The sequence below is a fragment of the Ascaphus truei genome, chromosome 13, assembly GCF_040206685.1.
Source record: "Ascaphus truei isolate aAscTru1 chromosome 13, aAscTru1.hap1, whole genome shotgun sequence".
In the NCBI taxonomy this organism is placed as follows: Eukaryota; Metazoa; Chordata; class Amphibia; order Anura; family Ascaphidae; genus Ascaphus; species Ascaphus truei.
This window is the reverse complement of record NC_134495.1, coordinates 6,516,685-6,536,292: the sequence shown is the minus strand read 5'-3', so window position 1 is coordinate 6,536,292 and position 19,608 is coordinate 6,516,685. Positions and strand designations below refer to the sequence as shown.

The 19,608-nt window shown below is 50.8% G+C and overlaps 3 protein-coding genes across 4 annotated transcripts in view; 1 reads left to right on the top strand and 2 right to left on the bottom strand.

Annotated features, from left to right (window-relative positions):
- The window catches only part of ANAPC7 (anaphase promoting complex subunit 7), a 23,136-nt gene extending 22,696 nt beyond the window's left edge, over window positions 1-440 (bottom strand). Inside the window, exon 1 of one of the 2 annotated variants that reach the window (XM_075568200.1) lies at window positions 299-440. Coding sequence is in view for 1 of the 2 variants with exons in the window: in XM_075568201.1 (XP_075424316.1) it covers window positions 1-64 (64 nt within the window). In the remaining variant the exon portion in view is untranslated. Of the gene's footprint in view, window positions 136-298 lie in introns of those variants that run through there. The other variant, XM_075568201.1, reaches the window with a different exon arrangement.
- Window positions 441-1,070: 630 nt separating this feature from the next.
- Window positions 1,071-6,540, top strand: LOC142464739 (ubiquitin-conjugating enzyme E2 G1-like). The gene is made up of 6 exons (XM_075568203.1): window positions 1,071-1,230; window positions 2,431-2,533; window positions 3,318-3,415; window positions 4,066-4,244; window positions 4,665-4,755; window positions 5,716-6,540. The coding sequence occupies exons 1-5, from the start codon at window positions 1,188-1,190 to the stop codon at window positions 4,749-4,751; spliced, it is 510 nt and encodes a 169-aa protein (XP_075424318.1). The 5' UTR covers window positions 1,071-1,187; the 3' UTR covers window positions 4,752-4,755; window positions 5,716-6,540.
- A 2,934-nt stretch (window positions 6,541-9,474) lies between these two features.
- On the bottom strand, window positions 9,475-18,813 carry ARPC3 (actin related protein 2/3 complex subunit 3). The gene is made up of 7 exons (XM_075568199.1): window positions 18,653-18,813; window positions 16,324-16,423; window positions 14,594-14,670; window positions 14,296-14,364; window positions 12,011-12,137; window positions 11,069-11,163; window positions 9,475-9,736 (listed from the first exon to the last, which is right to left on the bottom strand). The coding sequence occupies exons 1-7, from the start codon at window positions 18,656-18,658 to the stop codon at window positions 9,674-9,676; spliced, it is 537 nt and encodes a 178-aa protein (XP_075424314.1). The 5' UTR covers window positions 18,659-18,813; the 3' UTR covers window positions 9,475-9,673.
- Between the last annotated feature and the right edge of the window lie 795 nt (window positions 18,814-19,608).

Genomic DNA, 19,608 nt, shown 5'->3' with positions numbered 1-19,608 from the left:
GTAACCGGACATTAGAGTACAGCCCGGCCGCAGCCATGTCCCTGACATGATCTATCACATTCATCTTCAGAGCAGCAACACACAACAACCGTCAGCCACACACCCTCACACTGCAACACTGCCCTCATCAAACATGGCGCCCGCCCAGGGCCCCAACCGAAAGGAAACCTGCTGGCCACACACATGCCTGCTCCCAGGCCTCACAGTCTTCTCATAGCCATGCTTCATTATAACAATGCTAATAATTATAATAGCAATGCTAATAATTATAACAATGCTAATAATAATGACAACGTACCCCGCAGCCCCCTCTCATTGTGATGCAGCCTCCACCATTTGCAGAGGCCTCTTATGCTTTGGGTCACTGTAACTATGGGGCCACTGGCACGTTTCCCAGCCTGGTGACACCCGGAGACACCATATAGAGAGAGCCTTTGATTGTTGCCTTTTCAGGACAGGCACAAGGATGGACACCTTGAATGTCAAAATCCTAACACGTCACTCGTCGCGAAGCTATGAGCGCCCATATTGGTTGTGGGCAAGCGACACCCGCGGGAACCCCCCGCATGATAACGTTGCATTACAAACGCTGGGGATAAAAACCGCTCCGGCTTCTCGATTTCTTTCTACGTTTGGATTCCGCAGGCCCAGGATGTGGCGCCTAGAAGTCCGCGGTTTGCCCTCACCAAAGATGGGCGGCCTGGTACTGGGGGGGGCGGCGCTGTGAGGGCGGAAGTTTGGCTGGGGAAAGGCGGAAGTGCGGCTGGGAAGGGCGGAAGTGCGGCTGGGAAGGGCGGAAGTGCGGCTGGGAAGGGCGGAAGTGGTACCATGAAGAGCGGAAGTGCGACTATGAAGGGCGGAAGTGTGTCTATGAAGGGCAGAAGTGCGTCTGGCCTATAAGGGCGGAAGTGCGGCAGGGAAGGCAGAAATGCGGCATGGAAGGGCGGAAGTGAGGCTGGCCTATAAGGGCGGAAGTGCGTCTGTGAAGGGCGGAAGTGCGTCTGTGAAGGGCGGAAGTGCGTCTGGCCTGTAAGGGCGGAAGTGTGGCTGGGAAGGGCGGAAGTGCGGCTGGCCTATAAGGGCGGAAGTGCGGCTGGCCTATAAGGGCGGAAGTGCGGCAGGCCGGAGGGTGAGTGTGTGGTAGAGAGGAGTCGGGGAGTTCGTGTCGCCGGTTCCCGTCCCGCATCATGTCTGAGCAGTCTGTCCTCCTCCTCAGGAAGCAACTAGCAGGTAATGTCCCCCATGGCCGTGTGGCCGCCACAATGCTTTGTTCTCCTGCTGCCCAGGCCCTGTCCGCCCAGTGTCTCTGTCTCACAACTCCCTTTTATTGTGCATCATTGTAGTTCTAGGGAGCACTCACATTTTAATGCAGGGGGATGGAGTCCAAACACTAGGGCATGGGAGGCCCTGCCCTGCAGAGCTTACAATCTAAGCCAGGAGTCTCAAACTCTGTCCTCGGGGGACAGCAACAGGCCAGGTTTTATGGATATCCCTGCTTCAGCACAGGTAGCTCAATTAAAGACTGCACCATCTGTGCTGAAGCAGGGATATCCATAAAAGCTGACCTGTGGGTGGCCCCTGAGGACTGAGTTTGAGACCCCTGGTCTATGTGATTGGTTAAAGCCCTAAATGGTCTCTCTGCCTTTTCATTTATTACAATGGACTTGAAGGGCAGTTAAAGTATTTGTATAATTTTCTCTAGATCGCAGATCCTTTTAAAAGAAACAGGCGCAATTAAATTGTCCCCTTTCAAGGATGGAAAACCTCGGACATCTGACCCTTTTAAGACTTGTGTTGTATTTTATCAGCAAACTTTTTTTATTTATTTATTTTCAATTTTTTTATTTTTTAAAAGTGCTTGTTCCTTAACTTTTTGATGGCCCCTCCATCACTCAAAGGGTTAAGGGAAAGCACTTTGTGGTCATGTGATTGCTGTCACTGATGGATCTTTGTTCATCATTCAGCTGGCCATCCCCCTTTATTGGCTCTTTCATAAGGACAGGGTGGGCTAAGGAAGGGATACTCCAGTCCTCTCCCCCCCCCCCCCCTTACAGGTCAGGTTTTAAGGATAACCCTGCTTCAGCACAGGTGGCTCAGTACTGAGCCTCTGATTGTGCCACTTGTGCTGAAGCAGGGATTGATTGAGTCACCTGTAGGAGGGGGTGGGGACTGAGGATTGGAGCTGAGCACCCCTGGGTAAAAATCTCATCCACAAGCCCCTACGACAAGCCATTTGTGATTGGTTTCCAGTGACTACCACAGCCATATCTTTACTTTAACTCTGGTTCTGTTTGTTAAAAAAATATATCCCTAAACTGTTTACAAACGGTGGTTTTGTGGCTGGTTATGTGGGATTGCCTGCTTCAGGTTAGAACCTACATTCTGAAACCCAAAATGCATAATTATCGCTGACTGTTCATTTTTCTCCAGAACTGAACAAGAACCCAGTTGAGGGTTTTTCTGCTGGACTTATTGATGACCACGATATATATAAGTGGGAGGTGCTGTTGATTGGACCGCAGGATACCTTATTGTAAGTGTGTACGCAGTGGGGTTCTCCTTGTGTCTGAGATCAGAGAAGGTTTAGCTCTGTCCCAGGGCGCTCAACTCTGTCCTCAAGCACCCCCCAATAGGTCAGGTGTTCAGGATATCCCTGCTTCAGCACAGGTGGCTCAATCGGTGCCTGAAGCTGGGACTGATTGAGTCACCTGTGCTGAAGCAGTGATATCCAGAAAACCTGACTGGGTGGGGGGGGGCCTTGAAGACTGGAGTTGAGCCCCCTGGTCTAACCCATCACCTACAAGGTGCTCATATTTTCCTTAATGAGGAGACTTTACTTAAGACCCAATTATTAATAAGTCTGCTTGCTCCCACACTAGTTTAATTTGATGGGTCAGCTCTGAATGCTCATGTTTTTTCTATTAACGTTTTCTCCTACTAGTTTATTTTTTACCCCACCCCGTCTGTCGGGTGTCTGCCGGGTGTCTGCCGGGTGTCTGCCGGGTGTCTGCCGGGTGTCTGCCGGGTGTCTGCCGGGTGTCTGCCGGGTGTCTGCCTTCAGATCTGGGAACCCCAAGTACTCTAGTTTCTAGGTTTAAATCTCCCTAATGGAAAACAAAATGGCTGCCAAATCTTAAGCCAATTTGAACCTATGTCATCGGTTGTCTTTCTATTGGGTGGCCATTTAAGTTCCCTTTTAAGAATCAGTGTCCTGTTGATGCAGCTGCAGTTCAAAGCCAGTTGGTCATAGTATAAAGTTGGCTCTAGCAGTGACTATGCCGCTATAAGTAACCCTGCCCGTCTCCGGCTCATTGCAGCGAGGGCGGTTTCTTTAAGGTGCACCTCACGTTTCCTAATGATTACCCTCTGAGGCCTCCGAAGATGAAGTTTATCACGGAAATCTGGCATCCGAATGGTAAGTAGTGCGCAGCTTCCCCGCCAGTCCTGTACAAGACACCGCGATTATCCTCCGATTCCCCGTAGAGTAAACTGAACAGCCTGTCCTGTTCTGCGCTAGCTTTTTGCTTGATGAGCTACTGCTAATTTCCTTATGAGAACTGGAGGACTCATTTAAACCACCCCCCCCCCCCCCCCAAAAAAGGCATACAAAATCGTGCGCGTTGTTTTGTTGAAGGGTCTTTTTGTGTTGGGTGGTTAGCACTGGAGCTCTGGGGGACCCCCTGCTTCCTGGCTTGCATATCTGTATGTCATGCTGGTAGCAGTCCTGGCTGGGCACTCAATGTAACCGTTTAAAGGTCCCGTGTCATGTGGGCCAATGGGAAGCTGCGATGTCATCCGTTGCTGCTTCCTATTGGCTCGTGTGACGCAGGACCTTTAAACATGCATGGGATACCAACATGATCTACAGAGGTCCATATCTCTGGGAACAGGGGGTCCCCCCGGAGCTGAAATTAATGTGGTTCTGCCATGGAGACCCCCTGCCTCCCACCTAGGGAAATGCTGCTTTATGTGCCAAGACCGTGGTGGTCGTCTCCGTATACATGGCGACCACATGCAGGCCTCGGGTTGTGCCATCCTTTTATTACGGTTTACCTGTCTTATCAGTCGCAAAGAACGGTGACGTCTGTATCTCTATCCTCCACGAGCCCGGAGAAGATAAGTTTGGCTACGAGAAGCCTGAGGAGCGCTGGCTGCCAATCCACACCGTGGAAACCATTATGATCAGTGTTATTTCCATGCTCGCCGACCCGAACAGTGACTCTCCTGCCAATGTAGACGCCGCGGTGAGTGTGCGACACAAGCGCGGTGATGAAATGTAACCCTTTCTGGCGCGGGATGTGTCGTGAAGGCAGCAGGGCGATCAACACGAACATTACTATCGGTGCTTGAGGCGTAGCGCAGGCGTGGGGAACACAGTGCCCAAGGACCACCCAACAGGTCAGGTTTTCAGGATATCCCTGTGTCGGCACAGGTGGCTCAGAGGCTATCAAAGACTGAGCCACCAGTGCTGCTGCTTGGATATCTTGAAAGCCTGACCTGTTGGGAGGGGGGGGGGGACCAAAGTTGTGGTTAGGCCTTTCCTTGCTTCCTGAACTGCACTACTGGGTGCACTGTCCGTGCTAACAAATAGTTTGGCAGATCTTGTAACTTGACGCTTGTAATATAATCTTGTTTGCCATTAACCTGTCTTTTTCCATATCCAGAAAGAGTGGAGGGAGGACCCCAATGGTGAATTTAAGAGAAAAGTAGCTCGCTGTGTTAGGAAAAGTCAAGAAATGGTATTTGAATGAACAGGTAAATATAACCTTAACTTATTTACAATGACATCTACCCACTAAATGGCGTCTCTTTAAATGGGTGTCCGAAGGCGTTGTATGCGGCGTGGCCAGAATACAAATGGGAGAAGAGCGGCTTTGTCTAGCCCTGTATGCAACAGGGGGGTATGCTTGGGTTTGTGGGGGCTTCATGTTCACTTCAATGTCCTTTCTCTGGTATTGGATTGTTGGCTGCTGTCCCATGGATTCTCTAGCAGAATGTTGCTTGTGGAGCAGTGAAACGCGGAGCTCTTGGGTAGTAACTGGCGCTGTTATATGCCAATGCCGTGCTCCACTATTTAACCAAAAGGTGTATGTAGAAGAACAGGTGGCTGTGAGCCAGATATACATACGCACCTCTTACCTGTAACTGATGTATTTGGGTCCACACGCCACAAAGGTAGTCACACGGCCTGCGACACCCCTAAGGGAGCCCGATACTGGTGGTAGACTGCCATGGCAGGACAAGGCCAAATGACCCAGGCCAATGCTCTTCCGCTCTGAGGTCCCACCTAGCTCTCCAGCCACTAGGGCAGGGGTGGTCAACTCCAGTCCTCAATGGCCACTAGCAGGTCAGGTGTTCAGGATATGTCTTTGACTGAGCCACCTGTGCTGAAGCAGGGATATCCTGAACGTCTGACCTGTTGGTGGCCCTTGAGGACTGGAGTTGGCCACTCCTGCACTAGAGCAATGATGCCTCTGCTAGGACCTTATAGTAAAGTGTCCGCCCGCCCGCCCGCCCATATTCCAATGACTAAGTTATGTGTATATAAGCTGGCCAGCTGCACACCAAAATAACTGAATGCGTTTGACTCCTTTGTTCCGATCAATGTTTCCACCCTCGCACCAGGCCTTCCTCGGGAACTTCCCCTCTTCTCTCGGAGTGCTGTTGCCTTCATATTATATCTGCTATGACCCAGCACTTTTCTTTTTATTGCAGATTTTCCAGCAAGAATTCCTCCTCCTCCGTCGTACCCGGCACCTAACGAGCAATAGCATTCGCAGCGCAAGAACGCGACGCTGTGCTTTCATCGGGAGCGCCGAGTTTCTCACTGACCTCTCCCCTCTTATGGGTCGTTTACTTTTTATAAATATATGATATATTTAGTATGTTTTAACTGCATATTTTTTTGAAATGATTGGTATTCAATCCGACTTGGGGCTCCTTTTTATTTATTCAGATAATCTATTTTTGGAAATGTCGTTTTTAAGCACAAGCCGCGCGTACTTGTCAGCGTGAACCGTTTCTCTGCCTGTGGGGGAGGGGGGGGGGGTGCAATGCAAATTGAGACCTTTAATACTGCAGGGGCCCTGTTGTAGACTAGCTGGCAGGGTAGGAGTTAACTTCACACCCTTTGAAAACATCTGGCCTGGCTATCACAGATCTCGAAGCCTGCAAACCGCGTCATTAAGTTCCAGATTCGGGCTACAATGACCTTGATTTTGTGTTAAAGTGCACGTGTATTTGCGCACACGACACGCTTGCTTTGGGAAGTCTCGCAGTAACCTTCGGCACCGAATGGGCGGACGTGACCCCGAACTCTCCGAACAGCACGCGAGATGCGCTGAAATCCCTTTTATATCCTCCTGTTTATGCAGTAAAATGTCTGGGGTTTTTCTTTCTTTTTTTGTTAGTGTCGTAAAACGTTCCCAGAAACATTTTGTTGAAGCAGTTATTTGGTTACAAGATTAAACTATTTTTTGAGATGTTTTGATAACTTATGAGTCATGTTTGAATCTATTCCAATAAAAAGATTGAATTGTATCTGTCGTGTCGCAGATTTCTTTCGGATATCCGTGGGGTGGCGCCGACAGATCTCCCGGGGCCCAGGACTACGGTTCTGACCGGGCGCCTCCCCGTCGGCAGTGTTGCGAGCCTCATTTCACACCTTGCGAGCCCCCTCTCTCTCCCCCTCCATCAATTACCCCACTCTCACTCAATCCCTGCCTCACATGTGTTTCTCTCCCCTGCGTCTCACTCTTACTCCCTCCTTTTCCTCACTCTCCCCCTCTGTCAATTACCCCACTCTCACTCAATCCCACTCATTCCCTTCTCCCCCCCACCCCCACTGCAAAATATATACCAAAAAACCCCACCCCAATGCAAAAAATCTCCACCCCCCCCCCCCCAAATACATACAAAAAAATCACCATCCCCTTAAATACATACCCAAAAAAAACCTCCAATATATAAACCCTTTCCTAGCTGCGGGGGTCCCGGCTGCCAGGCCGGGGCTGTCCCCAAGCTGCAGGCCTTTCCCTCGCTCTGGCGCTGGGCCAACGTCAGGCCAGCACGCCGGAAGCAAAGCCCAGCTTACTTTTGATGCACGCCAACATCAGAGGCCCTGGCGTGGGACAGTGGGTGAGTAGGGAGGCCGTAGCTTGGGGAGAGCTGGAGCCTGGCAGTCACGAGAGGTTGGCCCAACTGCTTTCTCCGGCCGCCAGGCCCCCTGCAGCCTGCGGCCCCTGGACACGTGTCCCGGCTGTGTCCCCCGTCGGTGACCCTGGGTGGAGCAACTCACACCTTCTTAAAGGGGCAAAAGTTCCCCCTACACTTTTTTTTTTTTTTTTATATTCTAGGAAGCGAGGAGTCTCGAGAGCCCATTCACTTTAATTTCAGCTCTGGGGACGCCCTGTTCCTGAGCTGCTGTGGAAGGGGCCACAGGTAGTCCCCTCCACAGGGACCAACATTGAGGTTTAACTCGCACGTCAAAGCCAATAGGAAGCCACATCTGCCACGGCTTCCTATTGGCGGGTGGGTGTTAAACCTCCATAAGGTACCTACCCCCTTCCCGGTAAGAATCTTGGGAACGAGGTGGTCTCGGGAGCCAGACCCCCATGCTGCTTATACGTCCCATAGAACTGCTCCTGTAACCCTTTGGGGGTCCCAGGATGTGCTCACGGCGTAGTGAGTAAGGCTGAGATTATACAGCGTGCGCTTGCGCACCAACCTCAAATTGCCTAATGCGTCTGAGGCGGCTCCGTGCGCATGCACGAAGGGGCGCGAGGGTGCGATTTGAAGAGACAAATGTTGTCTTTTCAAGCGCGGACGTGTGACGTTAGCGGTTCAGCCAATGAGGGCGAACCAGCTTCGTGACTCGTCCGCCACGCCTCCCGATCGCCTCCCCAATCTCCTGCAGCCGAGTGCACAGATCGCTGGGGCTGCAGGAGTGCGCGAGGCTCGGCGCTCGGCCGCGCAGGTACTATAAGCTTAGCCCAAGTCCTGCTCAAAAGTGGCAGGGCGCGATCTGACCAGTGAGGAATCAGGAGGATCCTTCTGCAGTTTCCCGACGTCGCTGCAGCGGTCGCACGACTGCACTGTTCCAGAGGGGCCGTGGCAACCAAAGGTTAAAGGCTGGTCCTGGTAGCCATTTATGGGGGGGGGGCCTGCCTTACCGAGCTGAAGCATGATGCTGCTGCTAGCTCTAGGTATCTCCCGGTTGCCAGTAATGTGGGCCCTTTCTTATTTTGTCGTTTCTTGCAAACGGGACGGGGCGACGGGTGCATTCCACGCCCCCAAAAAAACCCGTGTTAAATGCTTTTGCCACTTCTGATACTTTCATACTTCAAGTGGAAATCAAGGGTTGCCCCAGTCTGCCCCAAGCAGAGGTGAGAATGGGGGCTTTTCCAGCGCGGGCTCTTGAACATGGTGCACTCACCAGCAATGAGCTACAGGATGTCAAGTACCGCCACTTTTATCTTCCCATGTTTGCAAACTGAATTGTTTTTGTTGAAGGAGCAATCCAAGCCATATCCTACGTGTTTAAGTAAGTTCTGTAATATTAGATACATTAAAAAAAAGGTAACTCTTAATGCCATTTTTAACGAGTTCATATTTTGAGCATCCTTTGATTTCTACAGCAGGTTTTATCCCACCTCCCCAGCAGTGCAAGATCTTTGTAACACTTTCCTGTTTGTGATCATTTGTTGCCAATATTCCCAGCAGTCTGAGCTGCAAACTATAACAATAGATAATGTTACCTTAGTCTTCGACTGAGCCACCTGTGCTGAATCCGGGACAGCCCTAAAACATCTGCGTTGCCCCAAAGGCAGACAGCCAGATGGGGCGCCCCAAAAGCTGCTCCCCTCTGCACGGGACCAGCGTGCTAAGGGTTAACATGTGCTTGTACTTTGTGGAACGTCAGCCCCGCCCACTGGAATGTTAATGAGCCAAGAGGACAAAGGACTTTGTGTTCACAGCTGCATTGAATTTCAACCACCCCAGTGAACATCTGCATCACCCCGAAGGCGGCACATTTCAAATCTGAAACTCACCAGCCCTTTATCCCTTATACCCAATTTTGCAACTGTCCATGAAATGTCTGTGAATTGACTGTATAACCCTGTTCTTTTAATGTAACCATGTATTGTTATCACACCTTGAAAAAGGGTGCACGGCCCGAAACGCGTAGGTGTGCGTTCTCTGGGTGCTCCAGGGGTCATGTTTGATCCTTTTATTTAATAAACAAGTTATTTTTGCTACCATTAGCCTCCTCCATTTTTGCTGGCAGTGCACTGCCTTTGTTCATCCACGTATTGTTATAACTCTGTGCCCAGGACAGACGTGAGAACGAGCGGTAACGCTCAATGCATTACTTCCTGGTAACACGTTTTATAAGTAAATAAATTAAAAATAAAATAAAACCTGACCTGTTGGTGGCCCGCCCCTGATTTAAATGAACATTTCAGGAAGAAGTGATCACAGGAAAGCAGAATTATTGTTTTATTTAGCACCAGCTCAACGCCAGTATTTCCCACGTCCCTCCCTCCATAACACGGACAAATATCTCATTACAACACAGTATAGAATCTCTCTGATAGAAGGGGCCGCCGCCGCTGCTGCTTGGGACTTGCCGCAAAGTGCAGCGTTTTCCCGCTTGTTCATGTCGTTAAACCGTTCACTGTCCCGGGGCAGAGAGAGACTTGTTCATGAATTGCCTTTTCACAAAGCAAGTCCACCACTGTAAGAAAGAAAACAAACAAACAGCGAAATTAAAGCAGCAAAACAGGAGAAATCTTATCTGTTTCTTTAAATCAATCTGTAGAATTAAATAGCGGTGCTGCATTTTTTTAATTTCAACTTAATGCCATTTTTAATGAGTTTTAAAGCATCCTTTGATTTCTATAGCAGGTTTTATCCCACCTCCCCAGCAGTGCAAGATCTTGGCAACACTTTCCTGTCTGTGATCATTTGTTGCCAATATTCCCAGCAGTTTGAGCTGCAAACCGTAACAATAGATAATGTTACCGTAGTAATATAAGGATACATTGAAGCTGCCGAGTCACACTGACTGAAGGATTGATTGAAACTCAAAGGCGGCCATTATGTTAGGCACACAATCAGGATTGTTACAGATTTATAGCCGGAGCAGCACACGATTGCCAGCTTGGGTAAGAATGGCGATAAATACTTTGTCACGCGCTTTACATGTACAAATAAGAAAAAGGAAAGAAAGGGGGGGGGGGGTGTAGTATTGGTGCGACGTGGGCAGCGTTGGGCTAAGATTATAGTAGACGCGCGCCTGGCGTCCGAGCGATGGGCGCACCGAGGCTGGAGGCGATAAAACAAAATGATTTGTCTTTTGAAAAACCTGCGCGCGGTCGCTCTGCATCGCGCCCACTATGGCCGGCACGTATCAGCTGCTGCACTTTGTTCGCACAGCGCGCGAAATCGCACGCACCGTCGCGCTCACTATGATCGCGGCCTAACGTTCGGTATTTACTTCCAAGGGTTTTGGAAGCAGTCTCGAGAGTTTTGGCTGCAGAAGAGGGAGAGGGAGGGAAGGGAGGAGAGAGCGCGCGAGGGAAGGGAGGAGAGAGCGCGCGCGAGAGAAGGGATACAGAGCGCGCGCGAGAGAAGGGATACAGAGCGCGCGCGAGAGAAGGGATACAGAGCGCGCGCGAGAGAAGGGATACAGAGCGCGCGCGAGAGAAGGGATACAGAGCGCGCGCGAGAGAAGGGATACAGAGCGCGCGCGAGAGAAGGGATACAGAGCGCGCGCGAGAGAAGGGATACAGAGCGCGCGCGAGAGAAGGGATACAGAGCGCGCGCGAGAGAAGGGATAGAGAGCGCGAGAGAAGGGATAGAGAGCGCGAGAGAGAGAGAGAGAGAGAGAGAAGGGAGAAGAGCGCGAGAGAGAGGAGAGCGCGCGAGAGGAGGAGGAGAGCGCACGAGCGTGCTCTGGAACGGCTGTTAACCTATTAATGTGGCTTCTCGGGACGAGTTAACCCTTTTGCTACCAGAGAGGCCCGCAGAGCTACAATCGTCTGCATAGCGCAGCGCGGCATGTTACCTTGCTGGGTTTGTCGGTCTGGGGGTCGAACACCTTCTCACAAAGCCTGAGGCCGGTCTCCTGCCTTAACTGCTGCAAATAGGTTCTCATCACCTCTGCAAACAGGACGGGAAAAGGTCAAACACGCACAGCCCCCGCCAACGCAGGGGTCCTCAAGGACCACCCCAGGTCAGGTTTCCAGGATATCCCTGCTTCAGCACAGGTGGCTCAATCAGAGGCTCAGTTAAAGACTGATTGAGCCACCTGTGCTGAAGCAGGAATATCCTGAAAACCTGGCCTGTTGGAGGCCCTTTACACAGGGACATCCACTCAACTATGTCAAACTATTCTACCATCTTTCCATCTGCGGGCTGAATAAGCCGAGGAGCGCCGGGGTAATGTCACTATCTTTGAAGTGGGCAAACCTGGTGTGAATCCTGGCGTCTGCCCTCGTGTGACCTTGGGCAAGTCACTTCATCTCGGCGCGGCTCAGGCGCCAAAACATGACACGGCGGCTCCACGGGGGTCAAACTGTATGGCCAGGGTTGCGTACGCTGCCAGCACGCTATGGGTTAATAAAATCCCTGTATTCGCGGTTGGAAATGACAGCGGAGTCTCCACGCGGACGCGCCAGGGCAACGGTGACCAGCGCGCGGGAAACGCAGACAAGACTTTATAAAGCATTGTGTGCCATTATTTCCGGGTGCAAACGGTTCCCCCCCCCCCCCGCCCCCCCCAAAACGCGGTGTATGCGCAAGGTAGGGCAGTTGGGATTACAACGCAGCTCAGGGAGGTGGCCATGTTTAAGAAGACCTGCACACATCTGACATCTCTTTACCTCCACTGCAAAATGTGGCTTCGACTGAGTCACCTGTGCTGAAGCAGGGATGATATCCTGAAAACCTGACCTGTCTGGGGGGTGGGGGGAAAGCTATTGCGGTGATAATAGAGGGGTCTTCTTACCATCTTCTTGTTTGTTGGCGGGCTTGACGTACATGGCGTTGAGTGGAAACCCCGGCTCCCCGGGGATGGGGAAGTTGGTGATCCCCAGGGTGTACATCTCCTTCTCTCCTTGGCTTTTGGAATTGCACTGGGAGGGGGGAGAAGGGACAGTTATACCTAAGATAGGACACCCCGTGTGTTTGATTTAATGGGGGGTCCCGTCCTATCAGGATCCAGCATTCAAGGATTCATTAATCCCTCAGTGCAGGGGTGGTCGGACATGCATTGCGCAGCTGAAGGGGTTAAAATGACACTATATTTAAAGACGTATTAAAGACCTAAACTACAGAGCTCTTCTACTGAGGCCTGATCCGGGACAACATTAGGAGTAGAAAGGGCACGAGGGTATTGTAATGTCAATTTGTATACATTTAAAAAGACAAAATATTATACTTAATTAATTTGCAAGCATTTAGAACCCCTGCAAAATACATATATACAGGCGCACACAGGCGCACACAGGCGCACACAGGCGCACACAGGCGCACACAGGCGCACACAGGCGCACACAGGTGAATATCAGTGTGAAAATGACACTTCGCTTCCTGAGCAACTACAATGAAATTAGCAGAAGCAAATAATATTCCAAGGGCCACATTAAGACCATTCAGGGGCCCTGACCCAACTACAGACATATGCTTGTATACAATATATACTTTCCACTTGGACGGGAGGGAGACGGGGGGGAAAGGGGGGAAAGGGGGGAAGGGGGGGAAGGGGGGGGAGGAGAGTGGGAGAGAGAGCGCGACGGAGAGGGGGGGGAGAGAGACGGAGGGGGGGGGGGAGAGAGAGAGAGACGGAGAGGGGGGAGAGAGAGACGGAGAGGGGGGGGAGAGAGACGGAGAGGGGGGGAGAGAGACGGAGAGGGGGGGAGAGAGAGACGGAGAGGGGGGGAGAGAGAGACGGAGAGGGGGGGAGAGAGAGACGGAGAGGGGGGGAGAGAGAGACGGAGAGGGGGGGAGAGAGAGACGGAGAGGGGGGGGAGAGAGACGGAGAGGGGGGGGAGAGAGACGGAGAGGGGGGGAGAGAGACGGAGAGGGCGGGGGAGAGAGACGGAGAGGGCGGGGGAGAGAGACGGAGAGGGGCGGGGAGAGAGACGGAGAGGGGGGGGAGAGAGACGGAGAGGGGCGGGGGAGAGAGACGGAGAGGGGGGGGAGAGAGACGGAGGGGGGGAGAGAGACGGAGGGGGGGGGAGAGAGACGGAGGGGGGGGGAGAGAGACGGAGAGGGGGGGGGGAGAGAGACGGAGAGGGGGGGGGAGAGAGACGGAGAGGGGGGGGGAGAGAGACGGAGAGGGGGGGGAAGATAGACGGAGAGGGGGGGGAAGAGAGACGGAGAGTGGGGGGGGAGAGACGGAGAGTGGGGGGGGAGAGAGACGGAGAGTGGGGGGGGAGAGAGACGGAGAGTGGGGGGGAGAGAGACGGAGAGGGGGGGGGAGAGAGACGGAGAGGGGGGGGAGAGAGACGGAGAGGGGGGGGAGAGAGACGGAGAGGGGGGGGAGAGAGACGGAGGGGGGGGAGAGAGACGGAGGGGGGGGAGAGAGACGGAGGGGGGGGAGAGAGACGGAGGGGGGGGGAGAGACGGAGGGGGGGGGGAGAGAGACAGAGGGGGGGGAGGCAGAGAGGGGGGGTGAGAGACGGAGAGGGGGGGTGAGAGAGACGGAGAGGGGGGGTGAGAGAGACGGAGAGGGGGGGTGAGAGACGGAGAGGGGGGGTGAGAGAGACGGAGAGGGGTGGGGAGAGAGACGGAGAGGGGTGGGGGGAGAGAGACGGAGAGGGGTGGGGGAGAGAGACGGAGAGGGGTGGGGGAGAGAGACGGAGAGGGGGGGGAAAGAGACAGAGAGGGGGGGGAGAGAGACAGAGAGGGGGGGGGGAGAGACGGAGAGACGGAGAGGAAGAGAGACGGAGAGACGGAGAGGAAGAGAGACGGAGAGGGGGGGAGAGAGAGACGGAGAGGGGGGGGGAGAGAGACTTCAAAATGATAAAGAAGCTTTGTGCTTTCCACGGATGTGACAGAAATGAGCATTTCCCAATCTAAATATTTTATTCAAAACTACAACTGGAAGTTAAAAAAAAAAAAAGAGAACAGTGTAAACACCAGGAATGCTACTTTTTATGATAAAAGCTCGCAGTACTGCGTTTATATATATTTCAAAAAGCTAGTCGGGTTATAAGGGAAAAGCATGAAAGGGAGATATATATATCTGGTGCCTTTGCTAAGTGCTGAATCCGCTGGGCACAATCTTACCTTCTGCAGCTTTTTCAAGCACTCAGAAATATAAAGAGTGATGTATATTAAGGTCCGATCAGCTTCATTCTACGGGGGAGGAAATGATCTGTTATAAAAGACTTACAAAATATTACATTTTTCACCATAAACAATTCTCTCTGTTCCTGGGGGAAAACCCCCTGAAAAACCGATGTAAAATATTGTCATTTAAGCCCATTTCCACCAAAAATACGTCCGATAGCTATACTTTTACTAAAAGGGGATGCGAGATTTATATTGCAGAAACACCATTTTCAGCAGAATTGCCGCGATTTACCTTGATTTCGTAATTTTTAAAGAACACGTTCGCTTTGAAGTAATAAATCGCTTCGTCGATGATGTCGGTGTCTTTGGCTAAATACAGACAAGAAGAAAGTGTTAGGCCGCGATTACACCAGAAATCGCGCACGAAGGCGCGCAGCTTCAAACAACTAAATGCAATGAAAGCGCACAGAGCAAATCGGTAGCCACACCGCAAAGCTTCCGTCTCATGGAGGGATTTCAGATTTTGTTTTTCACAGGCGACGGCCGCATCACGTGATTTGCCCGGCCAATCACAGGGCACCTTAAACCACACACACACAGACACACAGACACACAGACACACACAGACACACACAGACACACACAGACACACACAGACACACACAGACACACACAGACACACACAGACACACACACAATAGAGAGAGATAATAATAACCAAAGGGATGTCCGATAATAAGAGACAGCACACTTTGGCTTTAACCCTCAGTGTGCTGTCTCTTATTACCGTGTATTATAACCATGTATAAATGTGCATTGGGAACGGCACCCTTAATGGGCATCGATTTTTGTGTTTTCATTGAAAAATCCGCGTTTATCAGTGTTAACAAAAGGAAAAGAAATGCGACATTATTTGGTGTTTATTGGAGCACATCTGTTGCGTTCCCATAGCAGCTTGTGTTGTCTTTGTCACGTACCTGTGGCTGGGTTACTACTACAAGGAGGATCTCAATAGGAAACGAAGCTTCATCGCCGAATTTTAGTCGTTTTAACCCAAAACGCAAGATCATTAAATTGGTGTTTTTTTCCCTCCGGTAAAAAACTAAAACCAGAATCCCCATTTCTGATATATACGACTTCGATTGAAATCCAACCTCCGGATCAGTAATATCCCCTGACCTACACCAAATCTACTGTTACATAGTTACATACTGGATGAGGTTGAATAAAGACATTTATAGCCAAGTTCAACCTATGCTAATTTAGACAACAGATACTTTATCCTATATCTATACTTACTTATTGATCCAGAGGAAGGCAAACAAAAAACCCCAGTGACATATCATCCAATGATGTCTCATAAGGGGAAAAATAAATTCCTTCCTGACTCCAGTAATTGGCAATCGGATTAATCCCTGGATCAACATCCTTCCCATGTTTACTTATTTGGTATATCCCTGTATACCTGTCCCATCTAAAAAGATGTACAACCTTTTATAGAACATATCTATTGTATCTGCCATCACAGTCTCCATGGGTAATGAATCCCACACTGTAACTGCCCTTACTGTAAAGAACCCTTTCCTTTGTTGCTGGTGAAATCTCCTTTCCTCCAACCTTAAGGGATGGCCCCGAGTCCTTTGTACTGCCCGTGGGATGAATAGTTCTTTTGAAAGCTCCTTGTACAGTCCCCGAATATATTTGAATATAGTTATCATATCCCTTCTTAGACGCCTCTTTTCTAATGTAAATACATCTAATTTAGCTAGCCTCTCCTCATAAGATAGATTGTCCATCCCCTTTATTAATTTGGTGGCTCTTCTCTGCACTCTCTCTAGTTCCAGAATGTCTTTTCTAAGGAGTGGTGACCAAAACTGTACTCCATATTCAAGGTGTGGTGTTATATAGTATGTGTAGTGTGGGAGTATATCCAGGGGGCCCAAAGTTTCCTGGTGAGCGAGGCGGGATGCGGTACAGGAATGCAGCAGGGAGACAACCCGAATTAACCCTTGTTAGACTTACTTTCTCTCGGAGCTGGTCCCTTGAACTGGCTCCTGATCGGCAGCAGTGCCATGTTACCAGTCAGCTTGGTGTCAGACTCCCCTAGAGTGGAGTGGTAGGCCTGTAACACAAACAGCAAAGGGTTAAGGCTGAGGGGGAGCAGCTCAACAGCAATGCTGCTGTCTTTGAAGTGGGTGAACCCAGTTTGAATCCCTGCATCACCTGCCCTGGTGACCTTGTTACACAACCTCTCTCTCTCTGTCACCAACATTAGATTGCAAGCTCTACGGGGCAGAGACTCGCTGTGCCTGCAAAATGCTTATATATAGAGATATGTACACTATACAAGAACTCAATGATTAATATTAAAGGCATATAGCTGCAAAAACAAAAAGGTGCAACGGCTCGCCAACATAAAAAGGCTTTGCAAACGTCTTCCCCAAACAAATGTAACCATGCCAATAGCAAAGATCTGGCTACTTTCATTTTTTGTTTATTTTTTTCAAGTAGCATTTCTTAGGGGTTTCTGAATGGGGGGAGCGTTTGTCAGAGTGTTTTATTTCCCCTTATCAAGGAGCCAATAAAGATAAGGGGAGGGGGAGTTGCCTGCGCAAACTCTTGCTGATCCCACAGTGACGTCAGACAAAAGTAAATGAAACCGTCCCAACTCTTAGCTGCCTTCCGTCCTGATCGTGTTCACCGATTTCCACCCCCCCCCCTAAAAAAAAAAAGGGGGGGGCTCACTGTTCAGACCCTAGAGTCCCATCTCTCATAATGTATAGGGTTAATCAGGGCGCTGGCACTGCCCTTCTAAATGGACCAGCGCCTGTAATGAAAGAACACAACCCGACTGCCAGTGGGATGCAACTGGACAAGCATCGGGGATTCCGGAACCAATAAGGGGTTTCGCTGCAGGAGTCTGCCAGCTGCTACAGGGTTAACGCCCTCGTAGCCACTTCCTCTCTTTGCCTGTTCCCTTTTCTGGAGGAGCTGACACATCATATCAGGATTTCCACCCTACCCGCGGCTTTTACCCAACCAACATCTAACCCCTCGAGTGCCAAAGGGCTCAGCAACGCACTGCAGGAGTTAGGGAGTTCAGCGAAGCGCACGTTATAGAGCAGGACTGGTCAATTCCAGTCCTCAAGGGCCAAACAGGTCAGGTTTTCAGGATATCCCTGCTTCAGCACAGGTGGTGCAGTCGTTGACTGAGCTGGGACATCCTGAAAACCTGACCTGTTGGTGGCTCTTGAGGACTGCAGTTGGCCAGTCCTGTTATAACAGAACACATGAAACCCTCTTTCCATTTCCTTGGCACGAAACCGCCCGAGTTACCGATAATTAACAACACGTAGAAGATACCCGACCAACAAGCAAAATAAACCCTGCTGCCTCCCCGCTTCTAGAGTGTAAGTTCCTCTGCGCAGGGACTTCCCTGCCTATTGTAGCAGTCTGCCATATTGATTTATCCCATTGTACTGCACTGTAACACACCATAAATACTGCACTGTAACACACCATAAATACTGCACTGTAACACACCATAAATACTGCACTGTAACACACCATAAATACTGCACTGTAACACACCATAAATACTGCACTGTAACACACCATAAATACTGCACTGTAACACACCATAAATACTGCACTGTAACACACCATAAATACTGCACTGTAACACACCATAAATACTGCACTGTAACACACCATAAATACTGCACTGTAACACACCATAAATACTGCACTGTAACACACCATAAATACTGCACTGTAACACACCATAAATACTGCACTGTAACACACCATAAATACTGCACTGTAACACACCATAAATACTGCACTGTAACACACCATAAATACTGCACTGTAACACACCATAAATACTGCACGTTGTACTAACAACAAAACCCCCACAAGGTCCTATTAACCCCTTCTGCTTCGCAAGGCACCTCGGGCTTTTCTGGCAGAAAAGGGGTTACTGGGATCGCCCCCCTTGCATGACCCAATGTCCATGTTAACCCCTTGGGCACCAAACAGGTGGGATTTCTGCCTGGTCTGCTGTACAGGAATAGAGAGAGAGAGAGACAGAGAGAGACAGAGATAGAGAGTGTGTGAGTGTGTGAGTGTGTGAGTGTGTGAGTGTGTGAGTGTGTGAGTGTGTGAGTGTGTGAGTGTGTGAGTGTGTGAGTGTGTGAACACACACACACAGCAGGGGTCTCAACCCCAGTCGCCACCAACAGGACAGGTTTAATGGGCCCCTGATATACAGTATATAGGTAGCACTGCTCCTGTATCCCCCTCGGGTGCTGTGAGGGAGGAAGCAGAAAGAGCGGGGCAGGCTGGGCACCGGCATGATGATGAGAAGGAGAGAGGGTCCCTGTGCTGCTCCGTACTTCCGGTGTCCCGCCCTGTGCTGCTCCGGGCTCGGTGCTTCCGGTGTCCCACCCTGTGCTGCTCCGGGCTCGGTGCTTCCGGATTCCCGCCCTGTGCTGCTGATGCAGGAAGTGAGAGGCGGGCTGCAGTACCGCGGGCGGCCGGCAGGGAGAGCAGTACCGCGGGCGGCCGGCAGGGAGAGCAGTACCGCGGGCGGCCGGCAGGGAGAGCAGTACCGCGGGCGGCCGGCAGGGAGAGCAGTACCGCGGGCAGCCGGCAGGGGGAGCAGCCACACATCTAGTATATGTACATTCCTGTTATAGATAGAGAGCTCACTCACTCACTCACTCACTCACTCACTCACTCACTCACTCACTCACTCACTCACTCCTCCTCTGGGATCTGTACAGCCTGTCTCACAATGTTATTTACACTGTATATTTATATACAGTATATGTGTGTGTATATGTGTGTGTGTGTATGGGTGTGTGTGTATGGGTGTGTGTATGGGTGTGTGTATATGGGTGTGTGTATATGGGTGTGTGTATATGGGTGTGTGTATATGGGTGTGTGTATATGGGTGTGTGTATATGGGTGTGTGTATATGGGTGTGTGTATATGGGTGTGTGTATATGGGTGTGTGTATATGCGTGTGTATATGGGTGTGTGTATATGGGTGTGTGTATATGGGCGTGTGTATATGGGTGTGTGTATATGGAGAAGGAGCAGCTCAGTGAGTAAAGACACTGACTGGCACTGAGTTTGAAGCAGGGGAACCTGGTTCAATTCCCGGTGTCGGCTCCTTGTGACTTTGGGCAAGTCACTTTATCTCCCTGTGCCTCAGGCACCAAAAACATAGATTGTAAGCTCCACAGGGCAGGGACCTGTGCCTGCAAAATGTCTCTGTAACGCGCTACGTAAAACTAGCAG